The 25,818-nt window shown below is 46.1% G+C and overlaps 2 protein-coding genes across 2 annotated transcripts; both read left to right on the top strand.

Annotated features, from left to right (window-relative positions):
- Positions 1-7,569: 7,569 nt before the first annotated feature.
- On the top strand, positions 7,570-13,814 carry GPATCH3 (G-patch domain containing 3). The gene is made up of 7 exons (XM_008148028.3): positions 7,570-8,003; positions 9,294-9,718; positions 10,975-11,149; positions 11,450-11,509; positions 12,080-12,201; positions 12,331-12,458; positions 12,917-13,814. Exons 1-7 carry the CDS (start codon positions 7,577-7,579, stop codon positions 13,131-13,133), a joined length of 1,554 nt encoding a protein of 517 aa, XP_008146250.2. The 5' UTR covers positions 7,570-7,576; the 3' UTR covers positions 13,134-13,814.
- Positions 13,815-14,038: 224 nt separating this feature from the next.
- GPN2 (GPN-loop GTPase 2) lies at positions 14,039-25,556 on the top strand. Its single transcript, XM_008148029.3, has 5 exons — positions 14,039-14,755; positions 15,315-15,471; positions 17,432-17,592; positions 19,346-19,476; positions 22,960-25,556. The coding sequence occupies exons 1-5, from the start codon at positions 14,345-14,347 to the stop codon at positions 23,030-23,032; spliced, it is 933 nt and encodes a 310-aa protein (XP_008146251.1). The 5' UTR covers positions 14,039-14,344; the 3' UTR covers positions 23,033-25,556.
- The last annotated feature ends 262 nt before the right edge of the window (positions 25,557-25,818 follow it).

The raw sequence follows: 25,818 nt of genomic DNA, 5'->3' as shown, positions 1-25,818 counted from the left end.
TGAATTCTTCCCACGGGGGACAAGTTAATTATTGCTCAATGAGAGGTCATTCACTCAGGGACAAGTCTAGGAGCCAAGCAGCTGAATTGGTCCTGTATGCATTATGGACACCCAGTGGCAGCAGCAAGGCCCCCTGTCCCTTACCCTATCAACCACTCATCACTCAGAAACCCAGAATGAGACAGAAACACACAACTCAGACACACAAAACTCAGACCTACAGCTCTCTCTCACACACACCCATACACTACTCAGACACACCAACACAGATCCATAAAATAGACCCTCCATCTACCCACACACAGCAAGGAAATACAGACACACTTACTCAATGACATACAACAGACCCAACCAAACACATTCACACTACAGAGAAATGTACCCAGGCCAGATGATCACACATACACCCCTGTACCCAAGGGTGGGACACACAACATAGAGACACCCTCACACCAGGACATGTTCTCCATTGTTTTTGTGTCACAGTAAAAGGAAAAGTGACCCCCAAAATAGGCAGACCTGCATCTGCACATCTACCAGGTCTGCTCAGAGGCTGCAAATCCAGGCCAAACGGCTCTGCCTGGCATTTGGGGCCTCCACTACTCAATCAACCCCTTTCCCTATGGTGACCCCAATATCCACTCTCCTCTCAACCAGATCATGCCCTGTTCAACAGTTCCTCCTAGCCAGGACCTAATCAAATCCCCAAATGGAAGCATCCTTTAGAGCCCAGAACGAGTCCTGCATCTCCCTTAACCCCTTATCCCCCTCCAGACACCACAGACCCAGACCTCAGGCCCTCAAGCACTCCGCCCTGCCCTGCCCTTCCCAGCATTTTGGCACACACCACCCCCTCTCACCTTGCAGATGCAGGAGGCCATTCTTTCCAGAGCAGACACCTTGTCTCCCCATAGGAGGTTCAGGGATTTTGGGCCATTTTATTGTTTGTGTCTGTTCACTAACTGATCCCATGAATTTACTGTTGCACCTCTTAGAACCCTCAGGCTGTCTTCTGGCCTTTTCCCCTCCTCCAACCTTGAAAAGCCATTAATTAGAAGGCACTCCTCTCCACTTCCCACCCCTGCCTTTCCCCCTCAACTTATGTTTCCATCACCCAAATAACTTCCCTTATTAACCCTACCTTGCTCCTTTTCAAATTTCTTCCCTACTCCTCTCTGTGATTTGGGAGCTACACTTAAGTCTGTTTCTCATCTGTATCTCGAGTCACTTCTGACACCTTTCCCAAGCTACCTGGGAGAAACACAAAGACAAATATAGCAAAACTAAAGAGAGAATTGTAGGACAAGGCAAGAAGGAAAAGAATGCTTCCTCTGTGAAACCGCAGGCTTTCCAAAGGTGGGGGACTGTTTCTCCGCTATCAGCATCTTAGGTGTGGGACCTGTGTCTCATCAACCAGGGAGAGTAAGAAAGAAACAGGCTCAGACAGGGTTTATTTTTATTTTATTGATTTTTTACAGAGAGGAAGGGAGAGGGATAGAGAGCTAGAAACATCGATCTGCTGCCTCCTGCACACCCTGCACTGGGGATGTGCCCGCAACCAAGGTACATGCCCTTGACCGGAATCGAACCTGGGACCCTTCAGTCTGCAGGCCGACGCTCTATCCACTGAGCCAAACCGGTCAGGGCTCAGACAGGGTTTAAAACTTACTCAAGCCCGGCTGATATGTCTCTGTGGTTGAACATTGACCCATGAACTAGGAGGTTAGAGCACACGCCTGCGTTGCAGGCTTGATCCCCAGTGGGGGGAATGCAGGAGGCAGCCGATCAATGATTCTCTCTCATCATTGATGTTTCTATCTCTCCCCCTCTCCCTTCCTCTCTCTGAAATCAATAAAAACATATTTTAAAAATTAAATTTAAAAAATGTACTCAAGGTCTGGGTAGATCACTGTGCTGGGATTTGAACACAGGCCTATGGGACTCTGGAGATCATGCTTTGCCACCAGCACAGGCTGGAGTGAGTCATGGTCAGGGTCAGGCTGTCTGGAGCCAGCTCAGCCACTGTTCAGTGACCATCTACCTTTCAGCCTTGATCTCTGTCCTCAGGTCCAGACAGAGATGAGTCACTAGGAAACAGAGTCAGCCTCAGGTACTATTTTATTATTATTATCACTACCTTCATTAGCCAAATCATTGACTGCTTATTAAGCAGTTAGCCAGTGACGTGAGCTGTGCCCCGAACTGACACACCCTGGCCTTGGGACAGTCACAGATCCTAGAATCGATGATGCCACAAAAAGCCAACACGCATTCACCATCCATCCATCATTCCATCATTCAACATTTCTCTTGACATCCACCATGCCAGACCCTGTGCTAGATGCCAAGTGACACAGAATAAATAAGATACAGTCCCTGATTTCATTGAACATCCTGTCTATGGCAAAGAGAGACACATAAGTAGTACTTGTAACACAGAATGATCTGAAGTGTAATAGAAGGAATACAATGGGCAGCAGGAGATAAGAAGAGGAAATGATTAAATCTGCCTGGGGGGGGTGGGGAATCTGCCTGGAGGTGGGAAAATGCTTCAGCCCAGTGGTGACTGCTCTGACCTAAAGAGAATGAATAGGAGTTTGCCAGGCAAATCAAGGGAAGAACATTCCAGACAGAGGGGATGGTAGGTGCAAGGGCATAGATGTATCAGAGAGCAAAGGTGCTTAGCTAACTACAAGTAGTCTGAGGCCACTGGGGCCCAGGGCAGCAAGAGATGGTAGACAGAGACCATGTCACAGAACAATGGAGCAGAGAAAGGCAACCCCAGGGAGGAGGAGAGACACAGAAGAGGAGAGGGAGGAGGAGAGACACAGAGAGAAAAACATTAATGTGAGAGAGATACATCAATTGGTTGCCTCCAGCATGCGCCCCCACCAGGGCCAGGGATTGAGCCTGCAACTGAGGTAGGGGCCCTTGACTGGAATCAAACCCAGGAACCTTCAGTCCATGGCCAACGCTCTATCCACTGAGACAAACCGGCTAGGTATGCTATTTTGTGTCAGGGATGATGAACTGGAAAATAAATACCAGCACCTAGACTCCTTCCCCTCCCCAGGGCAGAATGAGAGTGAAAATATAGTCTTGGTTACTTTGGGTTTGCATTTGTTGTTTTTGTTTTTAATATATGTTCATTGATTTCAGAGAGGAAGGGAGAGTGAGAGATAGAAACATCAATGATGAGAGAGAATCATTCATTAATCGGCTGCCTCCTGCAGGCCCCCTACTGGGGATGGAGCTTGCAACTTGGGCATATGCCTTGGCAGAATGGAACTGGTGACCTTTTGGCTCCTGGGTGGAAGCTCAACTGCTGAGTCACACTAGGCTGGGCTGGATTTAAGTTTTGATGAGAAATCTGGCCTGTGTGTTCTCCCACGGAAATGGCCCCACATTTTCTAGAGAGAGTTCCCAGTCAATACCCAATGGCACATCCCCATGCTAGTGCCAGGAATATTCATTTTATCAATGATGATTTACTGAGAGTCTTCTACATACCTTACCTAGCATCATGCAAGGTCCTGGTAATTTAGTCACACAAATGGCAATTGTGTGTAATAATAAGTGCATAACTTCTCAAGTCATCTAACATGTTTTCCAAAGCACACCATCTTTATTTTGGTCTACGTTATTTTCTGTAAAGCATTTATTTTTCAATTTTCATATTTCCAAACTATAGTTTTAACTAAACCTTTTTTGTATAATATACAGAAAAGTACACAAATCAAACCTGTATAGTTTGATGAATTATCACAAAATGAATACATCCCTGTAACAACCACTCAGCTCAAGAAATAGAAGAGCATTAACAACATCCCAGAAAACTTCCCCATCACTACCCTCGCCCTCCCTGCAAAGGACGTCACTATCATTGACTTCATAAATGAGATTGCTTGTCTTAAACTTTATATAAATGAAATCATACAGAATGTACTCTTTGGTGTTTGTCATTTTTCACTCAATATTATGTCTGAGATTCATTCTTCTGCTGTGTGGCAGTAATCCATTCATGTTCATTGTACAATATCCCATTACACTACAATTAATTTACCCACATACTGCTGATGAACATTTGGTTCATCAAATAATATTGCTAGGATTATGCTTGTACATGTCTTTTGGTGCACAGATGTTTGCAGACCTGTTGCTATATAACAAGAACTGGAATTCTAAGTCATAGAAAGTGTGCTCAACTTTTGTAGATCTTGCCAATTTTCCAAAATGGTTGTACCAATCTATACTTCCATAAGTGAATTTTAGAATCTAGATGTAACGTTTTTCCCATTCACAATTACCCAGATGTTCATTAGAACTGTTTTTATTTTTTAGATTTTTATTGTTGAAAGTATTCCATATGCCCCCTTTTCTCCCCATTGACCTCTGCTAGCCCACCCCTGCCCATTTTTATTTCTCAAATAGATATAAACTTGTGATCACCACAAAGTAACCACTTGCTTTATGTTTTTGAAATATGAGTTATTTTCCCTTTTAAGATATTTTCTTAAAATTGAATAAAACAAAATAATATTTATAAAATATATGTAAAGAATAAGAGTACAATGAACCTTCATCATTGTTCCATAGGTCATTATTACCATCAACTTTGAAGTCCCCAAAAGTAATGAGTACCATGAATTTTGAGTTGATAATTTCTTTACTTTTCTTTATGATTTTAAAGCTTACTTATGTATCCCTAAAAAACATTCTTAGTTTGTATTTTTGAATCTTTATATAAATAGAATCTTTATATAGAATCATTATCTTTATATAAATAGAATAACTGTTTTCTGACTTGCTTATTTCCACTCAACATTATATACCTGAAATTATTAGTACTAAATGTCAATATATTTTTTTCTTATAAATAATGAAGCTATGGCCCTAGCTGGTTTGGCTCAGTGGATGGAGCGTTGGCCTGTGGACTGAAAGGTCCCAGGTTCAATTCCGGTCAAGGGCATGTACCTTGGTTTCGGGCACATCCCCAGTAGGGGGTGTGCAGGAGGCAGCTGATCAATGCTTCTCTCTCATCAATGTTTCTCTCTACCTCTCTCCCTTCCTCTCTGTAAAAAAACCAATAAAATATATTTAAAAAAACAATGAAGCTATGAATATTCATGTATACTGTCAAATAAAAACAAATCTGGACATAATAAGGAGAGACTTTATTTGAAATGATTATGGAAAGGGAGGAAACGAACTTTTGCAATAGAAAAAGGGAAGCTTTTTATTTTTTATTTTATTTTATTTTATTTTATTTTATTTTTAAATATATTTTTATTGATTTTTTACAGAGTGAAAGGGAGAGGGATAGAGAGTTAGAAACATCGATCAGCTGCCTCCTGCACACCTCCTACTGGGGATGTGCCCGCAACCAAGGTACATGCCCTTGACCGGAATCGAACCCGGGACCCTTCAGTCCGCAGGCCGACGCTCTATCCACTGAGCCACACCGGTTTCGGCGAAAAAGGGAAGCTTTTTAAATGGGAGAACACTCTGATCATAAGATCTACACATGTTTCAAGGGTTGGCCAAAAAAGTTATTCTTTCATAGGAAGGAGTAAACAAGGCTAGAAAGAACTGGGTGTGAGGATGTGATATGACCATGAGTGGCATGATGGGTCAGTAGATCAGAGAATGTTTACCCTGAAGCCAGACTATTCTCTGGAGGGGCTGTTAAGGAGGGGTTGTTTGATGGCTTAAGCTGAGGGGGACCTGGGGGATCACAAAGTTCAGGGACCTGGGGGAAGAAGAGAAGCTTAACCATAGTTGTTAACAAGACTTTTATTATTATTATTTATTTATATTTTTCCATTGATCTTTTAGAGAGAGGGGAAGAGAGAAAGAAAGACAGAAATATCAATGTGAGAGAAACGCATCCTGCACCAGCCCCCACCAGGGCCCAGGGACGATAGGAGCCTGCAACCAAGGTAAGTGCCCTTGACCGGAATGGAACCCGGGACCCTTAGGTCCATAGAACCACACTCTATCCACTGAGCCAAACCGGCTAGGGCCTTAACAAGCATTTTGTTGTGATTGATCAGTGAGGACAAACAGACCATCTAAGTGTTTATGAGGTGAGAATTGGAATTTGGAGTCTGTCTATTGTCATAGGTAAACAAGGGGGCGCCCATAAGTTTTATCTGTCATAGAAGGGTGTTTCTTTGCAGTAACCTATGTTTCAGAACACAGAAGGGTGGGAGGGGCTTCATAACCTTCCCTATTTTCCAGGATCACAGGGTTGGTAAAGTGAAACAACGTCAATAGATGTCCTGATAAACATAAGCAAGAATTTATTTGAAGTATCCTATCTAATAAAAGAGTAATGTGCAAATTGACCATCATTCCAACACACAAGATGGCTGCCCCCATGTGGACACAAGATGGCCACCACAAGATGGCCAGCAGAGGAGGGCAGTTGGGAGGGACCAGGCCTGCAAGGGAGGGCAGTTGGGGGCGATCAAGTCTGCAGGGGAGAGCAGTTGGGGGTGACCAGGCCTGCAGGGAAGGGCAGTTAGGGGTGACCAGGCCTGCAGGGGAGGACAGTTAGGGGTGACCAGGCTTGCAGGGGAGGGCAGTTAGGGGCAAACAGGCTGGCAGGGGAGCAGTTAGGCATCAATCAGGCTGGCAGGGGAGTGGTTAGGGGGTGTTTAAGCTGGCAGGCAGAAGTGGTTAGGGGCAATCAGGAAGGCGGGCAGGTGAGCAGTTGGGAGCCAGCAGTCCTGGATTGTGAGAGGGATGTCCAACTGCCCATTTAGGCCCGATCCTACTGGGATGGGGCCTAAACGGGCAGTCGGACATCCTTGAGGGGTCCCAGATTGGAGAGGGTGCAGGTTGGGCTGAGGGACACACACCCCTGGGCACAAATTTCGTGCATCGGGCCTCTAGTATACTTATAAGTGAATTGCTGGATCAAAAGATATGTGTAACTTCACTTTTATTGGGCAATGCCAAATTGTTTTCAAAGTGGTTGTACCAGTTCACACTTCCACTAACAGTGTATGGTATCTCCACTTGCTCCACATTATCACCAACACTTAAGGATTAAAATATTTTTTGCCAATCTGGTGGATATGACGTGGGTCTTATCGCCTTTCCTTGATTAATGAGATTAAACATGTTTAAGTCTCTTCTGTGAAGTGACTTCGGCCCACATTGCAACTGGATTATCTTTTCTTACTGATTTGTGTAGGTCCACTAATATGTCTTAGGAGATAAATGGATGAACGACCTTAAAGTCTCTAAAAGGAGATTAGGTTTGGAAGATCCCCAACAACTAAAAATCTTGAAAACTACGCACCTCCCACAGGCTTCTAATTTGATTCTCAAGAGTTTATGAAAATCACCCCACTTCTCAGGTGATCTTTCCCATCATCATCGTCGTCTCTCTGTAGAATAAGTACCCGAACAACTTATCCGGCACCTCTCCAGTTCCAGGTTCCACATCCACATCCACGTCCACAGCCTCGGCAGCCGGATCGGGGATTACACAATTGTGACACAGATCCCTGCGTCACTAGTGCCGTTCTCGCGAGAATTGGTTCAGTGGATCATGTGACAGTCCAAGATGGCGGTGCCCGGCGAGGCGGAAGAAGATGCGGCAGTTTACTTAATAGTGAGTGGCATCCCCTCGGAGTTGCGCTCGGCCCAGCTACGGAGCTACTTCAGCCAGTTCCGGGAACAGAGCGACTGTGGCTTCCTTTGTTTCCATTACCGGCATCGTCCTGAGCGGGCCCCTCCACAGGCCACTCCCGCATCTGCCCTAACTCCTATCGGCCAGAGTCTTGCCCAGACTTCAGTCACCGATGGCCGCACTCGGGACGCTGTCCCGGTCCAGACCCGCACCTGCTGCTGTGTAGTCTCCGTACGAGGGGCCGCTCAAGCCCAGAAGTTTCTTCGCATGTATTCCGGCCGCCAGTGGCTAGATTCTCAGGGGACTTGGTTGCCCAGTCGTTGTTTCATTCGCAGACTTCGGCTACCTACTGAGGCAGCAGGTACGGTTGGGAAAGATAATAGACTGGATCTGGAACGCAGGCACGTTTCTCTCCTTCTTTTTAAATATATTTTTATTGATTTCAGAGAGGAAGGAAGAGGGAGAGAGATATAGAAACATCAATGACGAGAGAGAATCATTGATCGGCTCCCTCCTGCAAGCCCCACACCGGGGATCGAGCCCGTAACCGGCCATGTGCCCTGACCTTATTATGTCCCCTTCCAGACCCCTTTCTCTATCTAAGGGGTTGATTTTGCATTGACACAGAAGGGTAAAAAGGAAGTCGGGTTTCCAATCCTCTTATTATCTTTATCTCGCTCTCCTCCTGCTCCCCACTCAGTCCTCTCTTGGCAAGATACAAATGAAGAGAGTTTTTCTCACGACAGCTCCCATTTTCATTGGAAATCACTTCGATGGGGAACAGGACACAGTGCGGAGCCTTTAATTCATTCAACAAACCTAGCTTATATCGTTAGGCCTAGTGTTACTCTAGCTGGTAGGCAGAGAATTGGACACGTTCTTGTGCACAGAGTCCAGAGATTTGTAATAAGGTAATTGTCACAAAGATGCCATTCTCGTTGTTAATATTTACTGAGCACTTCCTGTGTACTTCTTATGCACTGTTCTAAGCCTTTCTTTTTTTTTTATTGATTCCTCACAGCAATACTATAAGGTAGGATCTATTGTTACTCCTGTTTTATATGTGAGGAAACTGGGGTGCAGAAGTTATGTTGCTTGCCTAAGGTTAGAGCTAGTAAATGGCAGAATCACAATACAAACCCAAGCATTTTACTTCAGAGCCTATGCTGTTTGTCACCAAGTGCTATGAGAAGATAGAGGAGGGAGAACCCGATTTCCAATAGGGATCAGGCTTTCCTCTGGATCTTGAGAAAGATAAGTTTCTGGGGAAGAATGGTGTTCAAAGTAAATGGTATTTGCAAAGACACAGATAGAGATGTGAAAGCCCATGAGACTTTCAGGGTGTGTTAAACTGTTTCATGTGGCTGGAGCACATGATAGGAAGGTGTGCAGGGGCTGATGGTTGGTGGTAGTTGAGGATCAAAAGATCAACAGGAACCAGATCAGGAAGAAACGTGTGCTCAGCTGAAGTGATGAGAAATAGCATGAAATTACTAGTTGGTTCTGGTCAGGGAATGGAGGAAGGGATTCTGGGAATTTGAAAGGGACGAACAACATTGGACTAAAGGATTTAAACCTTGAACGACTTCTGGCTCAAGTGTTCCTGGAGGCTTCTAGGTTTCAAGCGCCATTCTTCTCTCTGCTTCCCAAGGTTTGGGCTCCTTTCCCTTCAAGACCCGGAAGGAACTGCAGAGTCGGAAGGCTAAGAGTGAAGCCTTCACTCTCGCTGACCTGAGGCAACTGCCAGAGCTGAACCCACCAGTGCTAATGCCCAATGGGAATGTGGGGACGCCCCTGCAGGTCTTTTTGGAGTTGATCCGGGCCTGCCGCCTGCCCCCTCGGATCATCACCCAGCTGCAGCTCCAGTTCCCCAAGACAGGCTCCTCCCGACGCTACGGCAATGTACCATTCAGGTATGAGGACTCAGAGACTGTGGAGCAGGAAGAGCTTGTGTACACGGCTGAGGGTGAGGAAATACCCCAGGGAACCTGCCTGACAGACATGCCAGCCAGCCTCTGTGGAGAGCCTGAGGAAGAAGGGGAAAAGGAGGAGGAAGAAGAATCACACTCTGATGACGTGAGTACATTGAGCCATCCTTCCTTGCTGGCAGCTTAGAGAGGCCAAGGCATTAAGAATATCACTCTCACCCAGTGTGGCTCAGTGGTTGAGCATCAACCTATGAACTGGGAGGTCAAAGTTCAATTCCCGATCAGGGTACATGCCCGGGTTGCAGGTTCCATCCCCATTAGGGGTTGTGCAATAGGCAGCCGATTGATGATTCTCTCTCATCATTAATGTTTCTGTCCCTCTCTCCTTTCCTTTCTGAAATCAGTTTAAAAAATAATAATTCATCTATGTCCCCAAAGCTCCAAGCAGAGTTGCTAACACATCTGGACCACATCCTTGTGTGGTACTGTCTTGACTTTTCTCCAGCACCTGTTCTGCAACCGTGATTCCTGAGGTCTCTTGAAATTTAACCCGGACAGGGCCCCCCAAGATTTCAAACCATGAGTCATCTTATCATTTTATAAGTCCAGTCAAGCGATTGTAAACATAGCAACTATCATAGGATTCCAAAGTTAGTCTAAGACCATTTCCTGCCTTCAGAAAGCTTGAAATCTCCCTGAAAAGAGAGAGGCAGCATCTGGAAAGGCTGTATGGGGTGGCAAGCTGGGTTTGAATGCTGGCTCTGCCACTCCCTTGGTGTATTTTGGGCAAATCACTTTATTCCTCTGAACCCAAGTTTCCTCATCTATAGACTGGGGATAATGGTACTTACCTCACAGCGTTGTTGGGGTGATTAAAGGAGCTAAATTATGTGAAGGCCTGACACACAGTAGATAGTAGGTATTACTTCTTGTCCCTTCTTTCTTTGTGATAGCCTATATAAGGCTAATATGCAAATCGACCTAACGGTTGACGCTATGATGCACACTAACCACCAGAGGGCAGACGACCAATGAGACTGCTGTGGGCCTCAGTGTGGCCAGCTCCATGTAGGCTGTAGAACTTGAGGGATGAGGAGGATTTTACCAAGTAAAGAGAGGGTGGTGAGAAAGAAGAGCAGATATTTCAGGCAGGGGGAACAGTATGACCAAAAACACAGAAGTAAGAGTGAATTAGGTTTGTCAGGGGAAAGAGCCATGTTGAGAAACAGATGGAGAGATGTGTTTGTCAAGACCTCAAGGGCCTAATATGTGTTGCATCTTGGAAAAATTTGGAGGAATGATGCTGAGGGCTCATCTCATGGGCCTCCTGTACCTTGAGCTGCCCTCCTTGTGGACGTAAGGTCAGGAAGCTAAACAGGCAAGTCACCTCTCCCCTTTCTCCAGGACGATGACCGGTGTGAGGAGTGGGAACGGCATGAAGCGCTGCATGAGGATGTGACCGGGCAGGAGCGTACCACTGAGCGGCTCTTTGAGGAGGAGATCGAGCTCAAGTGGGAGAAGGGCGGCTCTGGCCTGGTGTTCTACACCGATGCCCAGTTCTGGCAGGAGGAAGAAGGAGGTAATGCTGGCACCAGACTAGGGCAGGAGCGTTCCCTGCTGCATTTGATCTGGGCTTTATGTTCCACAGGGTGGAATCCCTGACAGTGGGTCCAATAAAAGGCTAGGAAAATGGTTAACCTTGACTGTATCTGAGACCAGTCATCCTTTTTAGGGGTGGGGGGATCAGTGGAGTGGAGAGAAAGTACCCTCCCACAATCAAAAGCCCCAAGTTCTTTAACATATGTCTAAGTCTAGATTTAATTCTCAACAGAACTGAGAGTCCTTAAGCTGACTCTGCTTAATGCTTTTATACCTGCAGACTTCGATGAACAGACAGCCGATGACTGGGATGTGGACATGAGTGTGTACTACGACAGAGGTACTGGGCCAGGGGTTGCGTTACTGGGAGGTGGAACTGGTGGTCTTGCAGTGCCACTTTATCAGACCTGCTTAGCAAAGGCTGAGACAGAACATCAGTTCCCTTGGGGTAGCTCACTAAAGGGTTCCTCTCTTAAGATATCTCTAGTTGAGTGCCTTAAGTGCTGGTTGTAGGCAGAGCCTTTTTCTTTGTTTGTGGAGCAAGGACAAGTAGGGATAGCCCTTAGGGAACTCTGCTTCTGGTAGGCAGACCCTGGAATTGTGGGCATTGGTAGCTCACGCTCTGGTTAAGAATTTAGATTCTAGAGTCAAAAATGATCTGGGTAGGGAGAGGAGGGGAAGACCTGGGCTCTAAATCTCTCTCTTTGTTGGCTCTATGACTTTTCTGCACCATAATTTTCTCATTTGTAAGATGGGAGAACCATGGTTCTATTCTTGGTAAGCTCCCATCTAATGAGAGAGAGAATTTATAAGGTAATAAAATCATCATAAAGATGAATATGTAAATCTTGTGAGGAGGTCTTAGACACCTGATTTCCTCCCTTCTGCAAACTGGGCTCTGCTTCCTCAGATGGTGGAGACAAGGATGCCCGAGACTCTGTCCAAATGCGCCTGGAACGGAGACTCCGTGATGGCCAGGAGGACGGCTCTGTGACTGAAGGCCAGGTGGGCACCTTTGAGCGCCACACCAAGGTGAGGATTATGCCCAATCCATTGACCTCTCTTTTCCTTCTCTACCCCATTCTTTCTCTCCCCCCCCCCCCCCCGCCCCTGCCCTCCATAAGAGCTCTATCTCTTGAGTCTTTTCCCTTTCCTCTGCAGGGCATTGGACGGAAGGTGATGGAGCGACAGGGTTGGGCTGAGGGCCAGGGCCTGGGCAGCCGGTGCTCAGGGGTGCCTGAGGCCCTGGATAATGATGGCCAGCACCCCAGATGTAAGCGTGGACTGGGGTGAGTATGACTGGGTGATTTCCCTGGGGGTCCAAGCTAGCCTTTCAGCTGTACCCTGGTTCCCCCTTCCCTCTGGCTTTGGGGTGGATGCTGGAGTGTCCTAGAGAGTGAACTTCAAAGTAGAGTTAGAAGGAAAAAATAGGTCTGGATCTCCTGGTGGGGTCATTACTCCTAGTCTGAGGAGTTAGGACTTGATGATTGCCTTTGGGGAGTGGAGTGACTGTAAGTCACAGAGTGGTGACAGTTGTTCTAAACTTTGTGCACTATTTAAAATGAAAGCATTGAGGCCCCTGGTTACTGGCACTGTCAATGAATGGATAAAGCAAAAGTTCAGATTTAAAGGCTCTGTCTTGGGGACAAACCAGATATGCAGTAGCTATTTCCCTGTCCTTTCCCAACCCCCTTAACTGGGGTTTGAGAGAGAGCAGTCCTCTCACCGAGAGCCTTTTTTAATCCAGGTACCACGGAGAGAAGCTACAGCCATTTGGGCAACTGAAGAGGCCCCGTAGAACTGGTTTGGGACTCATCTCCACCATCTATGATGAACCCCTGCCCCAGGACCAAGGGGAGTTGCTGCTCCGACGCCAACCACCCACCAGCATGAAGTTTCGGACAGATATGACCTTTGTGAGGGGTTCCAGCTCTGCCTTTGACAACTTCTCAGAGCCTGAGTGACGAGTTCAGGGACTTCCTTAGTTAGGATCACGCATAACTGCCCTGGCCTTTTCTCCCACCGAAGCAGGAAGAAGTCTGGGAGCAGCAACTTGCCGCACTCCTTCAGGGTGCTTTGTTCTGAACTTGCCTTCTGGCTTTCTACCTCAGGGGCATTTTTCAAAAAGCCCCCTATTCTCTCCTTTGATATTAGGGCTTAATGACCGCTCTTCGTTGATCTCCTAATCCTGGTCCGTTTGGGCTTGCCCCTGTCACCTCCCCCAGTACCTTGAAAAGCTGGATTGATTGAGGTTATCAACACAACCTTCTTTGGGTGGTGTCACCTTGAAGGCCGGAAAGAATGAGAAAGGGACCTGGAAGAGAAGAGGATTTATGGTGCTCGGAACAGACGGTCTCGGGACGGGCCTTCCACTGCCTGTCCCCCTGACAGGCTGGGACTAGACGGCAGAGAATCTGCGGGAGGTGGTCCGGATCTGCGATTGAATGGTAGAATAAAGAAGTTTATGCCCTGACTGGTTTGGCTCAGTGGATAGAGCATCGGCCTGCGAACTGAAAGGTCCCAGGTTCGATTCCGGTCAAGGGCATGTACCTTGGTTGCAGGCACATCCCCAGTGGGAGGTGTGCAGGAAGCAGCTGATAGGTGTTTCTCATCTATGCTTCTAACTCTCTATTCCTCTCTGTAAAAAATCAATTAAAAAAAATGTGTGTATATATATATGCATATATATATGCATATATATATATATATATATATATATATATAAATATATATATATATATATATATATATATATATATATTTTAAGAAGTTTATGACCGGATTTCTTTGTCTTCTAATTTGGGCCTTAGAGGAAGGTTGGGTAAATCCCGAAAGTTTCCTTGCCCCATACCCCAACCCATCTCCTCGCTGGTGGTGAAATGCAGCGCGCCGCCACGACCTTTGGCGCTAAGCTGTGTCGTCACCGTGAGGGCGGGACTTCCTCTTCGGGACCCTATCATTTCCGACGTCTTCCGGAAGTTGCTGGGGTGCTCAGTACCGGGCGGTTTACTCTGCGTTGCTGGGCTCCCTGCTATTCCACCGTAGGCAACTCCGGGGCTCCGCCACCGCGCCACCCCCCAAAGTCACGTCGGGAATCCCGTCGCCCTCGGCTCTCGTCTCTGGCGCGGTCGCCCGCCTTGTTTCCCCGCCGAGCTTTCCTGCTGCGCACGGGGCCATGGCGGGGGCCGCTCGGACCCCGGCCTTTGGACAGGCTGTGATCGGCCCGCCGGGCTCGGGAAAGACCACATACTGCCTGGGCATGAGCGAGTTCCTGCGCGCGATGGGCCGGCGCGTGGCGGTAGTGAACTTGGACCCGGCCAACGAGGGGCTGCCGTACGAGTGCGCCGTGGACGTGAGCGAGCTGGTGGGTTTGGGCGACGTGATGGACGCGCTGCGGCTGGGGCCCAACGGCGGCCTGCTGTACTGCATGGAGTACCTGGAGGCCAATCTGGACTGGCTGCGGGCCAAGCTTGACCCCCTCCGTGGCCATTACTTCCTCTTCGACTGCCCAGGCCAAGTGGAGCTCTGCACGCACCATGGCTCCTTGCGCAGCATCTTCTCCCAGATGGCCCAGTGGGACCTCAGGGTGCGTCTTGGGTCGGGCAGGCCCATTTTGCAGATGAAGGAACTAAGACAGGGAGGGCATGCCACACCCCCATGTCACACAGGGAGGCAAGCGCAGAGTTGCTTTGGACTATAACTGGTATAATTTCGAATTCTGGCTCTGTCACTGACACTGTGTGATCCTGGGCAAGTCAGTTGATCTTTCTGAATCTCAGTTTTCTCATCTGTAAATGGATGTGTTAGCACCCAATTTGGGATTATTACAAGTATGGAAGGAGTTATGTGGAAAATAGCGTGGCGATTGTTGTTGTGAGTTGGGGGCAAAAGTAAGTGAAAGATTGGAGTCAGATGTAGTGGAAATTGAACCAGTTGCCCACTGGGAGGCTCAGCCCAAGGCATCTTCTAAGAAAAATGCCCATATCTCCTGGGAGAAGGAAATGAGTTGTGGCCGTTAGAACGAAACAGAAGGAAAAGACTAATGGGGAAGACAGGCATCCCCAATCTGATGGGGGAGGTATATAGGCCCTGATGTTCCCTGCCTCCCCAGGCCACTCACATCCTGTCTCTCCCTCCCCTCCCAGCTGACTGCTGTCCATCTGGTAGATTCTCACTACTGCACAGACCCCGCCAAGTTCATTTCAGTGCTATGTACCTCCCTGGCCACCATGCTGCATGTAGAGCTGCCCCACGTCAACCTCCTCTCCAAGATGGACCTCATTGAGCACTATGGGAAGCTAGGTGAGTGCTCCTGTTTGGGCCAGGCAAGGTGTAGGGCAGTGGCTGGGCTGGAGTGATGCAGAGATCTCAGCTGAAGGAAGCTTCCTCCAGGGACCTGGTGATCATAGCCACAGTCAGGTGCTGACCTCTCCCCATTTATTTTGTTCCATTTACTGTTCTGGGTTTTGGGGACAAGAAAACTATAGATGGTAATATGTATTATGAAGGAATTAAAACGAAATGATGGACAGTGAGTGGTGGGGAGTGAGCAGTGCCATCTGAGCTGAGACCTGAACGGTGAGGAGCTAGCTAAGGGAGAACTGTTCTAAGCAGAGGGACCAGTAGTGAGTAAAGGCCCTCAGGTAGCAAAGCGTTTATTTGTTTCCAAGGAAGGTGGGGGCAGGGTAGCTGAGATAGCATTTAGGGCAAGGATGGTAGGAAATGAGGTCAGAGAGGTTGGCAGGGGCCAAAACTTGTACTATTTAAACAGAGGAAAGTCATTGATGAATATTAAGCAAGGGAATAGCACGAACTGAAAAGGTCGTTCTGGCTGCTTTGGGAATGAATTGAAAGGGGCAAGAATGAAAACAGCTCCTTTCGTATTTTTGCAGCAGCCCAAGCAGTGGTGGTGGGAATGGAGAAAATGAGATTCAAAACTTGCTCAAGAAATAGGATTTATTTGTGGATTGGACCTGGAGACAGAGAAATTAAGAATGACACTCAGGTTTTTCTGACGGAGCCAGTGTACAAATAAGGGTGCCATTTGTCAAGGTGGAGAAGATTGAGGGAAAAGCAGGCTGCTGAGGCAGGGGAGTTGCATAAGGACCCTGTGGCTAGCATTTCTTTTCTGCAATGTTAGTGCTCTGCTGAGCTGGGGCATCAGTTCCCTAAATAGCATCTCTAGCCACAAAGAAGAACAGCTGAAGTGAGCAGTAAGGGAAGTCATTGGGAGAGTGATTGTAAGGGCCTTGTTCAGCGAAGGCAGGACATGGAGGGAGGAATGTCAGCACTTCCTGGTCATTCAGAGCCCTGGTCCATCTCTGGGCAAGCCCAGAAGCCCCATTTTACCTATGTGCAGATTTGTAGTCATCCAAAGCTTCTCACTCCCTTCACAGCCTCCACCAGGTGGCTACATGGTGGTCTTTAACCTTCCTAGCCCTGTCTCTTGATAGGCGTCCTCACAAAAGGCTGATAAGCAAATCAGATGAGGCCATTGAGGCCCAGAGTCCTTACATGAATCACACAGCTAGTATGTTAGTTGAGGTGAAATCTAAACCCAAATGTACCTGGCTCTAGTTTCTTAATTCTCATTGAGAAACCTACCTGTCAAGCAACCCAAGAAGTTTGTTGGAATGCTTAGACATTCTTCCTTGTAGTGGTGTCAGTTTCTAATTAGAGCTGATTAGAGCGTGGAAGTCAGAGCACACCAGTGAGTTGATCAATCTCTGACAGCCTGTTTCCTCAGCTCACCTGCCGAATAGCCCAACCACTTGAGTTTTCCAGGCTGAAATGGACAGTGCAAGCCCACTTTACTTCTCTTAGTGGGAAGTTTGTAGACATAGAACTGAGTCAGAAACCCCAGAGTCATCTAGTCTGGTTTGCTCGTTTTACATTAAGAAGGAACTGGCCCAGAAAGGGAAAGAGATTTATCCAGATGCCACCCTGCTAAAGTCCTTACAGTGTGTGCTGGGTCCTGGAGGTACTACCTGAGCTTCATGAGGGCGGCACCAAGTACTGTACTTGGTACACGTTCGGTATCATTATTTGCTACCACTAATCAAGCACTTCTTTGTACCAGGCACGAGGTTCATAGCATTTAATCCTCACAGCAGCCCCATGAGGTGGGTATCTGTCCATACAGCTAGTAATGACAGAACCAGCTGGTGAGAGAATGAAGGCAGAGGAAGGAAGAAAAAATATGGTCTCTGTCCTTGGGGTTTTAGCCTGATGCCACCTGCTCCTGACTGGTTTCTCTCCTTAGCCTTCAACCTGGACTACTACACAGAGGTCCTGGACCTCTCCTACTTGCTTGACCACCTGGCTTCTGACCCTTTCTTCCGCCACTATCGTCAGCTCAATGAGAAATTGGTGCAGCTCATTGAAGACTACAGCCTGGTCTCCTTCATTCCTCTCAACATCCAGGTACCATGGACTAAGAGGCCTATTCCCTTGGTATAGGCTCTGACAGTGCCTTGGACCTCTCCAAGTCAAGAGTACAGGAGGCTTTGAGGCTCAAACAGTGGTCGTTGTCCTAGGTCATGCTATCATTCAGTCCCCCTTGGTTTTGGTAGCAGGGGCTCTGGTGGGCAGGATTCCACTAAAAGAGGTTGGTCCAAACTTTAGCCCTATCTATTTTGTGTTGCTGGGTCCTCTCCACAAATGTTCCCTGAAAGTTACCAGCAAGGGACTTGACCAAGGTCAGGGATAAGTCTGTCGGGCTCCTTCAAGATGAGCAACTGCTTATTGACTTTGCAAAGTAGTATCAACCCGTGTGCCTCTCACCTTCACCCTGCAAAGATAACCTGGGAGACACCCGTGCATGTTTGAGTCCTTTCTGCAGTATGTGGACTTGAGCAAACTTGTTTCTTCCCTTTTTAATGCCACACTCTTCTCTAAAAATGAGGTTAAACCTATGATATTAATCTTAACTACCACTTACTGCAGGTTTTCTTTTTTTTTTTTTTAAATATATTTTTATTGATTTCAGAGAGGAAAGGAGAGAAACATCAATGATGAGAGAGAATCATTGATCGGCTGCCTCTTGCACACCCCACACTGGGGATTGAACCCGCAACCCAGGCATATGCCCTTGACCAGAATCAAAACCGGGACCCTTCAGTCCACAGGCCGATGCTCTATCCACTGAGCCAAATGGTCAAGGGCAGTTTTTTGTTGTTTTTTTAAATACTTTTATTTATTTTTATTGATTTCAGAGAGAGAGATAGAAACATCAATGATGAGAGAGAATAATTGATCAGCTGCCTCCTGCATGCCCCCCACTGGGGATCAAGCGGCAACCTGGGCATGTGCCCTTGACCGGAATCGACCCCGGGACCCTTCAGTCAGCAGGCCGATGCTCTATCCACTGAACCAAACCGGCTAGGGCCAGGTTTTCTAAACTAGGCATTGTGGTAAGAACTGTAATACCTTGTTGTTATTAATCCTCACCCAAGGATATTTTTTCCATTGATTTTTAGAGAGAGTGTACGGGAGGGAGGGAGGGGGAGACAGAGAGAAACATCAGTATAAGAGAGACATATCAATTATTTGCCTCCCGCACACCCCCCAACCGGGGCCAGGGATCAAACCTGCAACACAGGTATGTGCTCTTGACCCAAAGTCGAACCTGTGACCCTTCAGTGCGAGGGCTGACTCTCTAACAACTGAGAAACACCGGCCAGGGCTTTAATGCATTATTTTGATCTTTCCTTCCTATCATGTGATGTATGAATTGTACTTATTACTTTTATGTGGATAAATAAATAGGTTACATGCATATTTATTGGGTGCCTACTGCTAGCTAAGTACTGTGCCAGGCACTGGAAATACCTCGACCTTGAAGATCAGTCAAGTAGGGGAGGCAGATGAGTTAATAACTTACTAGTAGTTAGTAAGACGGTAGGATCAGAGCTACAGTAGGAATAAATCCAGGGAACTATGGTTGTGCATTGAGGAGCTTACCTGTTCTAAATTAGGTGGGGTGGTGGTCAGAAAAATGGAATGTAGCCAGGCCTCTGGGAACATGTAGAACTACTTCAGGCCAGCGAAGCTGCATATACAGAGACTTCAGGAGGCAAGATTGAGGTGGGGGTTGGGGATTGCAAGCAGTTTGGTACAACATCAATTCCACACCTCTGTTTCACTCACAGAGCTGTTTTCTCTCTTCCCTGCCCAGGACAAGGAGAGTATCCAGCGGGTTCTGCAGGCTGTGGATAAAGCCAACGGCTACTGCTTCGGGGTCCAAGAGCAGCGAAGCCTGGAGGCCATGATGTCTGCTGCAATGGGAGCTGACTTCCATTTCTCCTCGTATCCTTGCTCTCTAGCCTCTTAGCCACAGCCAGTGGGGGTGGGTGGTGGGTAGTGTATGGGACTCAGGAATAGCTACTTACACCTTTGTAGATGACTGATTCATTTTGACCTATTGGGCCCCCGGTGACTGTCTTTCATGTTCAAAGGCTGGCCCCTTAGACAGCTTCAGGGTTGGTTGTACCTTAGGACATGGGAAGATATTGATCAGAAGGAGCAAAAATACAGAGACCCAGGAATGAAAGCGCATTCGTCACTTGAAAGAGAGGTAAGGGGTTCAGTTTGCCCGGTGTCTTGAGTGTGAAGGGGAAAGGAGGAGGTACAGGCTGGCGATGGGGGTGCTTGAGTGCCCTGCTAAGGAATGTGGACTTCGGCTCATGGGCGAGCAGTGTTGCTCAGGGTATGAACAAATGTACATTTTTGAAAAGCCCCTCCAAGTGTGGAAATGCATTTAAGGGATGTGATTGGGGGCAGGAGAGTGTTTACAGTTTCTAGAAGAGAAGAGATGAAACATTAGTAGTGAGAATAGAAGTGTGTGAGTTGGAAAAATATTAAGGTGATAGGTGGTTATAGGTAGAGGTAGAGCAGAATTTGGACTCCCGGTTTCAGGCTTAGATGGTATGGGTGGTTGTGCTAGTCACTGAGGTAAGAAAAGAAAGAGGAAGGTTTGTCGGTTTGTCATGGAAATGGAAGGGATGGGAGCTAGCAGATGTGCTATGTTTGAGGGGGATCTGGCACCGTCAGAGCTGTCTGGGAGGCAGCTAGACCTTCAAAACTGGGCCGGAGGTGGTAGAGCTGAGGTCATGTGTAGGTGTCTCTCCTGTCACAGAGGCTACTAGTACATGTGAGGTAGGACAGGCTTTCTAGGCTGGTTTCAGAGATTTGGTATCTACACGGGATGCTGGAGACAAGGCAGGGGTGGGGGAGGTGCACTCCAGAGTCCTGTGTAGGGAGGAAAATAGTTCCAGCCACCACTTACTGTCAGGCCCTTTCACACGTGGGGAACAAAGTTCACAGGGAAGTAGACTAGTTACAGATGATGGCACCAGAGTGTGCAATAAGTACCTGAAGGAGGGATGAGGACCTGCCTCACACAACATGCTGTTAATGGCCAATTCAACTGCACGTACTCAGCAAAAAAGGGAAAGGGCACTTTAATAGGGCTGTGATATTTTGCACACTGTACATTACTTTATGTACAGTCATATTCTACTCATAAAACCATGTATACCAAGCGTATCAAACTCAAATGCTAACACGGGCCAAATAAACAGTTTAAGTTTATGTGCCACAAAAAAAACAGCTTCAGTCTTCATAGAAACATAGGTTTATTTCAATAGAGACATGCTGAATACAAAGGACTGAAATAAATGACTAATTGTTAACATAAAATAATAGAACATTTTAATAAAAATTAATATTTTTCTTGAACATTAACTTACCAGACACTGAATAACTGCACATATTAATAAGTGTAATGCAAATAAAATTATTTTTCTTGTTCTCTGAAAGCAAAATATTTCCTGTTGCGCACACCAAACAAGTCAGTACAGGACTAATGACGTGGCAATCGGCTGCTAAAATATTCGCTGCTAGTATTAGTGGAGAGAAATGTTGTGCCTGCATGTAAAGTGCGTAAGGGAAATGAATGCAACACAATTATAGTAATCAGTCATTAGTGAATGTTGTAGTTCGTTACTAATAATTATGTATAACAGGATATTATAAAAATTAAGTTACAAAAATTTTATTAAAACATTTCTTACATATCGTTATGTTGGCTGGGCCACAAAAATATTCAGTGTGAGCCTCATGGGGCCCGAGGGCCACAAGTTTGACATGCTTGATGTATACTGTATTTAATAAGTGATTTAAGGAATTTTAAGGTTTTTTGTTATTCTGATTCCCTGAATTGCTTTGGTTTTTAATTTTTCAGTTACAGTTCAATATTATTTTGTATTGGTTTCAGGTGTATAGCCTAGTGATTAGATAATCATATACTTTACAAAGGAATTTTAAGAGTATTTCTCACCATATACATTTATGCTGATTTTAGATTCTGCCCTCCCCCCACCCTAATCTTCTTAAGGTTCAACTTTATTCTGTGTATTAGGCAATTAGGGAATGGTATAAACATGGGAAAGTCAGCTCTGCTGATGAGTGAGTCGGTAAAGAAAGCTTCAAAGTGGTAGTGACATTTGATGTGCATCATCTCAAAGTGAGGGTTAGCCAGGTTGATTAAGAGGAAAGGGAATTCAAGGCAAAGAGAACAATGTATACAAAGGCATAGGAGTTTAAGACTGAGACATGTCTTGAGGGGGGTTGCAAGTAGAATGGTGACTTGTGGGCAGGACAGGACTTCTGGCTGGGGAGCAGTGATAGTGCCAGGAGATAGGCAGGAGAACGCAGGGTTCATGTGCCCTGCTCAGGAATGTACGCTTCAGGCCAGAGATAAGACAGGTTTGATGTTATTCCAAGTCAAGCAAATGATCCTCAGGACTGCCTGGCACAGGAACAAAGCATTACCTCCTGAGGAAAAGTGAAGGGAAGAGGGCACAGGTTCAGAGTCAGTTTGTGTCGGGTTGAGTTGGATTTGATGGATGGATCCATGAGATGGTAAAGAAAGGTCTAAGCTGAACATCATTTGGTGGGCTACATACTCCATTTGCAGGATGTTATTTAATCTTTATTCAATCCCCTTTTATAGATGAAGCAGTTGGAGCTCTGAGAGTGATGACCCCAATGTCCCTCACTCAGCATGTGTTAGAAGAACCGTTCAAATCTCACTCTCCCTGGTTGTAGAGTCTCAGTTGCTGACACTGGAGTCATCTAGTAGAGCAGCCATGGTGTCCAACATGGTCAACCCCTATCTCCCACTCAGACCCCAGCCTCAGGCCAGCCAGTCTTACAGGGTTCCATCAGCAGTGTCATGGTCTTTGTCCTTGTGAATCTGGGTTGTGTCCTTACTGCTGTCCCAGAGAGGTAGAAGGCACCCTGTGGCCCAAGCAGAAATGTTTTGTTTTCTTTGAGCTCACTTGTGTTCTCCTTTGGCAGAAGAGAAGTCACAAACATTTCTTAAGCACCTACTGTGTGCCAGGTGCCATGCTAGGCACTCTATTCATTATCTCACTTGATCCTCATAACAACTCTTGTTTTACAGATGTTGTAAATGTTAAATCAGGATTTAAATCCCCATGGTCTGGCACTGAGCATTTGTCATAACAACAGAGTTGAAGGGTTAGCATTCTGGTCTTCTGATCCTCAGCAATTCGAGGAAGAGGAGCATTTGAGTCTCGTTGCTTTGATAGGCTTCTCAGACCCTATTGGTCCCTGTTGCCTGAAGCTATAATTAAGAGGAAGGGAAAAGGATGGAATTACTCTGCCAGACATGGTTGGAAGATGGGCATCAGTAGAGGTCAGATTCCACCCAGACCAGTTTCCCATCCTTGCCCATGCTATCATCCTTGACGTGCCCTCTCTCAGCACCCTGGGAATCCAGGAGAAGTACCTGGCACCCTCAGACCAGTCAGTGGAGCAAGAAGCCATGGACCTGTAACAACAGGCTGGGCTCTGGAGAACAAGACATGTAACCCAGTTGCTGGGGAAAGCTGTAGCCCCAGTGAACAGTGGACAGCTCAGCAGGCTGCAGACCCAAGAACAGTCCTCCCAGCCAGATGGAAGGCTGATGAAGAGACACCCAGCCCTGCAAAGGACTTCTGACCAAAAGTCAGACGTGGTGCAAGAAGAGCACCCACCACATCCTCGGTGCTCCTGAGCTCTGGGCACTGCCACCTGGCCCCACTTGGACTATTGTGGAATGTGAATACAAGAGTTTATTTTCTCCTACATGTTGTGACTTTTAAGCTTTCTTCAACCATCCAGGGAGCTGGGGTAGAATGAGTGAATGTCACTTTCTCTCAGAAGAGTTCTATTTCTTCATCTAGGGCAATATTTCCCCAAAGAACAGGATAATACGGAGGTTTAACACTTATTCTCCAATGGTGCACTCCAGTTTTAACTGATCCTGAAGCTTGAGGTTTACAGGGGATACTTCTTAGCTAGATCTTTTTTTTTTTTTTTTTAGCTAGATCTTAATGTTTTATTTTCACTGTATTCATTTCGCGGTTTTATTCTATTTTTGGCAAGTGCTAGCTAGTTTCCATTTATAGTAGTAATTAAAAGTTTACTTTAAAATGAAATTATTTATACAAAATGCATTGTTTAAAGAAAAATATTAAGTATATAATATGGCATGAGGGGGGTGGCAAAAATTAAGGTGGTTTAAAGTTGGAAATCCTGGTGATACTGGAAATACTTTCTTTGCTCTTCTTGCAACTGGTTGAGTGCAATTTATATTGGCAACCAATAGGTGGCACCCCAGGCTTAGTTTTGCAGTCTTAGTTTTGCAGTCGTAGCTTGCAGCACAAGAGGGACAGATGGCAGTTGTGCCAGAAGTCTTATTTGCAGATACTTGGTCCTGTTAATACACCGTGAAGGGCTTGGCATTTTACAAAGTGCCTTCATACACATGGTCCTCATGTGGTTCACACAGCAACTTCTAGAGGTACAAACAAGATTGGGACTATTACTAAGCCCCACTTTATATAAAGGAAACAGATGTATTTGAACTTCAGTCAGCCTAGCTCTCTCATAGTTCACTTTGCTGACTTCTTAATTGTGGATACTAATGGTGAAACATTATGGCCCATATCCCACAGGATTTGAGACCAGTTGGAAGAAAGAATTTCGACACCTGTAGAGTATTACTGAGTCACAAATCAAGAGGAAGATAGGTCACTGGTGGTTTGGGCAGTTTAGGAAGATCTATTCAGAAATAGCCTTGAGATGGCGATGACCGCTCTTGCTTTCCAGCTTTGACAGCCAGAGCAGAGTGAAGGGCTATGAGGAGGCTCCTGTGGCTGGAACAGTATGAAAGCAGCCAACCTCTGCTCCCACGCCCGGCCTTATAGGGGATAATAATTGGGTGCTGCTTCCCCAGCCTCTTTCATCTGCAGAGTTCAAAGCACCTCATTCCTATTAATACCCTGCACAGTAGGTAGAGAGTATCAACAAAGCAAGCCAGGGAAACTGAGACCAGGAGTCCCAGCCTTCGGCTGGCTGTGAGTCACCTATGGGGCCTGGAGCCCAGGAATCCTGACGCCCTGGCCACTGAACAAATCCTTCATCAGAGAGTGAGGATGCATGCTCTGTTTTTGAAAATAGTACCAATTGCTGTGGTCATGGGTGTTTCTTTTTTAATATATTTTTAATGATTTCAGAGAGAGAAAAACATCAATGAGAGAATCCTTGATTGGCTGCCTCCTGCACGCCCCGACTGGGGATCAAGCGCACAACCTGAATATGTGCCCCTGACCAGAATCGAACCCGGGACCCTTCAGTCCACAGGCCGACACTTAATTCATTGTGCCAAACCAGCCAGGGCTGGTCATGGGTTTTGATGCTTACTCCATCATGGAGGCCACAGCCATCACCAAAACAAACCAGTTGGAGAGAGGTGTCATTAGAGCTTTATGGGCTCGTATCCAAGCACCATGAGCATTTATTCTCTGCAGTCATGGAGTAGACATGGATGGGATAATCCAAAACTTTACTTTCAGGCATTGGTATGACAGCAAGGATGTTTTCTCTAATAAACGTATCTCTCCACCTCCCACTGATAGCAGAATGATTTTCATGTTGGGGAGGGTATAGCACAGTGCCGAAAGGACTCTGGGTTCCAGGTGAGGTCTGTTCATCATGAAATGTATAGGGTAGGAGAAAGACTGTCCTCCAGTATGGCTGGGATATGGCAACCGTCCTTAAGATTCCTTTTTTTTTTTTAATTTAATTTCATGATAAAAATAGCAAAGTGAAAAACTTGAAAAATAAAATTAGGCTCATAATCTCATAACAAATAAAAATACAATCTATAATAAATTTTATATCGAAATGTATATTTTGTTTATTTTTCTATACATACCGAGGGATAGTTATAGCATTTATGTAAGTGAGATATGTTATTGCTTTGTAACCTGCCTTTTTTAGTTGACACTTTTATATAATTAAAAATATGAAGACCTTTTAATGTTTACATGATAATATTCTGTGGTATGGCTATAATATTGTTTACTTACTCAAATTCCCATGGTTAGCCATAAGTCATTACCAATTTTTTGCTATTGGAAATAGTGCTGTCTGAATCTTTAACTTTTTTTAATTGATCTTAAAATGGGAGAGATAGAGAAACAGATGTAAAAGAAATACATGGATTGGTGGCTTCCCGAATACAGCTGGACCAGGGATCAAATTTGCAATCTAGGTATATGCCCTGACCAGCAATCG

Source organism: Eptesicus fuscus, chromosome 9 (assembly GCF_027574615.1).
Source record: "Eptesicus fuscus isolate TK198812 chromosome 9, DD_ASM_mEF_20220401, whole genome shotgun sequence".
In the NCBI taxonomy this organism is placed as follows: domain Eukaryota; kingdom Metazoa; phylum Chordata; class Mammalia; order Chiroptera; family Vespertilionidae; genus Eptesicus; species Eptesicus fuscus.
This window is presented reverse-complemented; position numbering and strand designations above follow the sequence as displayed.